This window comes from Gouania willdenowi, chromosome 18, assembly GCF_900634775.1.
Source record: "Gouania willdenowi chromosome 18, fGouWil2.1, whole genome shotgun sequence".
In the NCBI taxonomy this organism is placed as follows: Eukaryota; Metazoa; Chordata; class Actinopteri; order Blenniiformes; family Gobiesocidae; genus Gouania; species Gouania willdenowi.
In genome coordinates this window covers 274692-280691 of record NC_041061.1, presented here as the reverse complement: position 1 = coordinate 280691, position 6000 = coordinate 274692, and the positions used below count along the sequence as shown (strand labels likewise).

The following is a 6000-nucleotide window of genomic DNA, read 5'->3' as shown; positions in this document are numbered from 1 at the left end:
TTTACTGTCAACAACTTATACACCTTAAGGGACACTTAAGAGTATTAAAGGCTACCTAAAGACTAACCAAAGGGTGACTTAAGACTAACATAAGGCTAACTAAAGGGAGATTAAGGGTAATTTAAGACTAACATAAGAGTAAGTAAAGGGTGAATTAAGGGTAATTTAAGACTAACATAAGAGTAACTAAAGGGTGACTTAAGGGTAATTAAAGACTAACATAAGAGTAACTATGGATGACTCAAGACAAAGTAAAGTGAGATTTAAGGATAACTAAAGACTAACTAAGGGATACTTAAAGAATAATTGAGTGTAACTTAAGACTAATGTAACCATAATTAAGATGAATTTAAGTGAAACTGAGTAACTTAAGAGTGACTTAAAGACAAACTTAAAAAAGGATACTTAAAGAACAACTTAAGGATACTTAAGACTAACATAAGTTTTCTTAGGGAATAACTTAAGACTATTGTAAGAGTAAACTTAAGGGTAATTTAAGAATAACTTAAGATTAACACCAGGGTAACTAAAGAATAATTTAGGTGTAACTAAAGGGAAACTTCAGGTGAACTTTTAGGGGAAATGGAGGTGAAATAAAGATTACCTTAAGTGTTATTAAAGGAGAACTTAAGTGTAAATTAAGAGTAACCTAAGGGTCATTTAAGGCTAAACTGAGTGGAATATTCAATAACTTCACTTCAACTTAAGGTTGATTTAAGGGCAACTTAAGGTAGAATGAAAGGACTTTTCCTGCTGCTGATTGTGTGTGTGTGTGTGTGCGTGTGTGTCCATGTGTGTGTGTGTGTGCGCGTGTGTGTGCTTGGACGCAGACATGACGCCTCAGTCAATGTGTTTTATTTACACGTTAAAAACTTCAGATAGGAACATTGTGTATAAAATGTATCTACAGGTATGTACAGGCGGTGGTGGGCGGAGCATTCAGCTGGCCATCCACAGGAAGAACGGGAGGAGGACGGCGGGTAGCGGCGTGATGCAGGACACGCCCAACCACGTCACACACAGCACAGCCAGCAGAGCCATGCCCCTCCGGTCCCGCAACGACGACCTCAGCCAATCACAGAACTGTAGGGAGAACACACGGAAGAGGTCCATGACGTTAGCCGCATGCTAAAGGCATGTTAGCAACACCTTAAGGATAGTTGAAAACACAGCAATGACATATTAACTACACGTTAGCGACAAATTAGCAACATTTTTGGCAACACGTTAACGATCTTAATAACACAGTTATGAGACATGTTAGCAACCCATTAACAATATGACATATTAATGACATGTTAGCAACACGTTAGCAACACTAAATGTGTTATTAACTTAATAACATAGTAACACCCTGACATTTTGGTCTTTTATTCCATGAATTTTTTTCATTTGTTACATTTATTTTTCAAGGCGGTGCTTTTATTTTGAAAACCGTTTAACAATAACTTGGTATTTCCAGAGAAATGCTGCACCAGTGTCGCCCTGAAGACGTGTTCACAGCTTCTGTTTATACGACATGGCGAGCGTTAGTGTGTGCGCGCATGAGCGTTAGTGTGTGCGCGCAAGAGCGTTAGTGTGTGAGCTTAAGAGTGTTAGTCTGTGTGCGCAATAGTGTTATTGTGTGCGCGTAAGAGAGTTGGTGTGTGTTGATGTGTGCAGTGCGCGCAGCGTTGGAGTGTGCACGCAAGAGTGTTGGTGTGTGTGGTGAGCACAGGACTGTTAGTGTGTGCGGTGTGCGCAAGAGTGTTGTTATCTGCGCGCAACGTTGGTTTGTGTGTGTAAGAGCGTAGGTGTGTGTGCAAGAGTGTTGGTGTGTGCGCGTGTGTGCGTGTGTCCAATGATCAAATCAGTTTCTCTGTTTAAATCTATTTTATCGAGTATTGAATTGTCAGTGATGCTAAAATATAAAGAGTAACTAATAATAATTGTGCCCACCCATGGTTTTTACAGCCCCCCCTAAAGACAGAGGGTCTGTTTGCTTGTGCACTCTTGTAAAAACCTGAACCCTTTCACGTGCACACACCTCTCCTCCTCGTGCACGTGAGCCTGGATTAGAGGGAGGAAAATGTGGGTCAGTCGGAAAAAACCCGAAGAGAACAAGAGACGCATTGAGAGTCTGGAAGTAGTGACAGCATCACACACCACAATACAGACACATTGATGACGTCATCACACATACGCACGCACGCACACACACACACACACACAGACACACACACACACACACACACAGACACACACACACACACACACACTGCTGAGATGTAAAGAACTGGGACAAAAAGTTTAGAAAACAGTCAAACAAACAAACACAAAACAACTTCGTCCCAAAGCCACAAAAGCACAAAATAAAAACACAAAAAGAGAAACAAACAATTTAAAAAGTCACGCAGTAGCTAAACTACACAACTTAAACCAGTGACGTGCAGTCAGGGCAGGCAAGGTAGGCAGTGCCTACCCAAGGGGGAATTGATATTTTGATTATTTGTTTTAATTATAATATAATTATAATTTATTTTTCAATGTAGCTGTAAGTTTGAAAGTGTCAGCATTTTGTGTGTTTCATAGCCTAAATGACTAAACATCGCTATTTCCTGGTATGGCAGAGACGCTGCACAGATCCACTCCGTTGTAAAGCTGGAGGAGGAGCCAGGAGGAGGCCACACCCCCTCCCAAAGGCACACTGCTGCCATGCCCTGCGTACAGACAGAATGTCGGTATATTGATACGGCAACCGTATCATTATCATTTACGTAAAAAGCAGCTCTCTATGCTGCCTTTGTACGTAACCATGCTATGCTAAATGCTATACGTACGTTCACAGTGCATTAGTGAATTGATATCACGTGACTGCTGCTGCTACGTTCTCTAGCTGGTGGGAGGGATAACACTACAGTCAGGATAACACTACAGTCAGGATGACAGCGTTAGAGACAATAAATAAAAACTACATCTTTTAAAAGATGGAGACCAACACCTGAGCTACCAGACCTTCATCAAAGGTAAGGTCAGAACATTATTGGTACTTTCTACAGTGAATGGAACAAAAAGAAGGATTGACTTTGTGGATGCTCCTCACTGAGGATGTTCTGAGTTGTTGTTGTTGTCATTTTCTCCATGTTTCTGTGTTTCCAACACAAACAACAGATGTGCTGTCGTGTCATGAGATACATGTTGTTGGAGAGTATGGAGGCTTTATTAAATAATGTTTGTTTCTTTAATGGTGTTTATGATGTTGATTTTGTTAGATTAACACTTGAAACATATGAAATAGTCATTGATGGTGACATTGATGGTCTTGATTTGTAACGTCCTGCCTACCCAACCCTAGTGGTCACATCACGTCACTGACTAAAATATAAAAACACTAAAAAGAAAAAAACGGCTTAAAAACTCAACTAACCTAAAAACACAAAACAAACAAAATGTAAAACAACACAAACAAGAACACGAGAAAAATACATAGTAACAAATTTAAACACACGCACGCACACACACACACACACACACACACACACACACACACACACACACACACACACACACACACACACACACACACACACACACACACACAAAATAACACATAAAGAATACAAACGAATGACCTCAGCAACACAAACGTCTACGTCCCAAAACGCACGCACTGAACAAAGGGTGCGCGCGGACAGAGGTGATGCGCTGCGTAAAAACGGATCAAACCCCACGGACCATAAAAAAGACGCACGGACTGCGCGTAATGACGCACGGTCGGTGCGTAAAGACGGACCAAACCTTGAGCATAAAAAGCGCGTGCACTGCTGACCTGTTGAGTTTGCAGGCTCTGCGCGCTCCCGTAGCGGCAGTGCGTGACGAAGTGCTCGCAGTTGTTCCACAGCAGGCTGTAGCACACGCCGCCCACGCGCCGCTCCGCGCGCACCGCCACCTCCTCGGCGGGCAGCGCGCGCCCCCGCACCGCTCCGTCCATGGCGTTGCGCACGATCCTGGCGCCGTAAGCGAAGTCCTCCACCGAGTCCACGCGCACGCTCGCCTGCTTGGCGATGACGCCGAGCAGCAGGCGCGCGTTGGTGACCGCGCACTGCACGCGGCGGCGGGGCGCGCGCAGCAGCGGGAGGACGTCCGGGATGAGGTGAGCCACGCGGCCCTCCCCCAGGTAGATGCCGAAGTGGGTGAACAGGGTCCGGTGGACCTCCAGCAGGTCGCCCCGCCGGTACCGGAGAGGGTCTGGGTCCTGGGGGGGAGGAGGGGGAGGGGGATGGGGATGGAGGTCACCCAGGAGGAAGAGTTTGTGTTTGAGGAGAAAAGTGAGCGAGTCCAACATGATGACATGTGACTCTACCACTGCCACCAGGACAGCTTTAAGGGCTCTGTGACGTCACTGGGGAGGGGGACGGAAGTATGAAAGCAATTAAAGTCATTTTGGTGTTTCTTAGTCCTCCTCCTCCTCCTCCATCATCATCATCATCATGTTCCCTCTCACCATTGTCTGGGACTCATTTAAATAATTATCAAATTCAAACACAACCAGAAATAAACAAAATGTAGGAAAAAAAGACACCAAACATTCCAAAACACACCAACAAAAAACAGAAAATACACAAAACGACTCCAAAAATAAACGAAATGACACAAAAATCTAAACATACAAAAAAACATGACATTTTCACAAAAATTACACAAAATAACAGAAAAAACTTTTTCAGGTGAAAACAAAACCTTATGCTTAAAGTTATTGATAAAACTGTGTAACATTAACTTTAGATTATAATCTGAAATTTAATCACTACACTTTGGGACTTCTTCAGTTTTTGATGAATATGTGAGTTTGAACATGAGTTTAGTTTAGTTTAGTCTTCTCTGGTTTCTCCTGAGGATTCCTGAGGATTAAGATGATCCTGTGGACAAAGGACCTCCTGCAGACGCGCTGACTGACGGCTCTTTGTGGCCCCTCACCGTGGGACCAGAGGTTTAGAACTGAGAGCCGAGGAGAAACGTTTATTAAAGCCCACGGTCCTTCCATTTTCCATTCATTCACACTGTTTACATGACAATAAACACATTAAAGCAGGGGTGAGCAACTGCTGGCCCGGGGGCCACACGCGGCCCTCTGGGTTATTCTGACCAGCCCCCCTAAAGTAAACACATTAGACGCATACATTCAACAATAGAAGAAAATGAGGAAAAATCATGTAAAAATACAAGAAAATGAAGAAAAAACATAAAAAGACGACAAATTAGGAACAAACATACAAAAATATAACAAAATGAATATTTGGTGTATTTTTGTATGTTTATGTTTACAAAATGACACCATAAATATAAAAAATACATAAAACACACAAATATTAAGAAAATGACTCGAACATAAAAAAAAAAATATTACAGAAACACAAGACAACAAAAATAATAAAATACACAAAAATACTCAAACAACATGAAAATACAGAAAATAAAAGGAAAATAATACACCATGATAACAAAATAAAAAACAAGAAAAATAAATAAAATGACGGCAACAATTTCAGGAAAATAACATATCCAAAAACACCAAAGATTCACAAAATTACAGAAAATACACAAGACAACAAAAACACACAGAAAATAACAAAAAAAACATACAAAATTAAAACAAGAAAAAAATGACATGATAAAAAAAACCCCAAATATATTAAATACAAACAAGAAAAAAAAACATCATCATCGCCAAGTTCTTCGTTTTATTTTTTAAAATTCCCTCTAATGATCCTCAGATGATTCTAACTGGTTCTTTTGTTGTGGTTTTGGTTCATGAAATATTAAATGTTAGAAAATGTGGAGTTTTATTATTAATTATGAAAGAAAGTCATTTACGGAAAAAGAAAATATTTGTCCTGGAGTCCCACAGGGCTCAGTTATTGGCACCTTTGAATTAATTTAGGCTGATAAACATAGCATGTTGGTATATTATTATGATTATTATTCATTATTTAAAAGAGTTTAGGAGAAGTAAATCACTGA

General features: G+C 41.1%; 2 protein-coding genes across 2 annotated transcripts in view; both read right to left on the bottom strand.

Annotated features, from left to right (window-relative positions):
• Positions 1-55, bottom strand: part of LOC114480147 (lecithin retinol acyltransferase-like) — a 2835-nt gene extending 2780 nt beyond the window's left edge. Inside the window, exon 1 of the mRNA XM_028474012.1 lies at positions 1-55. This exon is cut by the window's left edge and continues 381 nt beyond it. The gene's annotated coding sequence lies outside the window, so the exon portion shown is untranslated.
• Positions 56-839: 784 nt separating this feature from the next.
• Positions 840-4464, bottom strand: LOC114480148 (lecithin retinol acyltransferase-like). The gene is made up of 2 exons (XM_028474013.1): positions 3809-4464; positions 840-1083 (listed from the first exon to the last, which is right to left on the bottom strand). The coding sequence occupies exons 1-2, from the start codon at positions 4322-4324 to the stop codon at positions 940-942; spliced, it is 660 nt and encodes a 219-aa protein (XP_028329814.1). The 5' UTR covers positions 4325-4464; the 3' UTR covers positions 840-939.
• Positions 4465-6000: the final 1536 nt, after the last annotated feature.

What these genes read in the sequence shown, in the direction of transcription:
- LOC114480148 (XM_028474013.1), bottom strand. Translation starts at nt 4,324, where the DNA reads ATGTTGGACTCGCTCACTTTTCTCCTCAAACACAAACTCTTCCTCCTG. An exon ending in AGAGCCTGCAAACTCAACAG is followed by an intron (nt 1,084 to 3,808) that starts GTCAGCAGTGCA and finishes TTCTCCCTACAG; the next exon opens with TTCTGTGATTGGCTGAGGTC.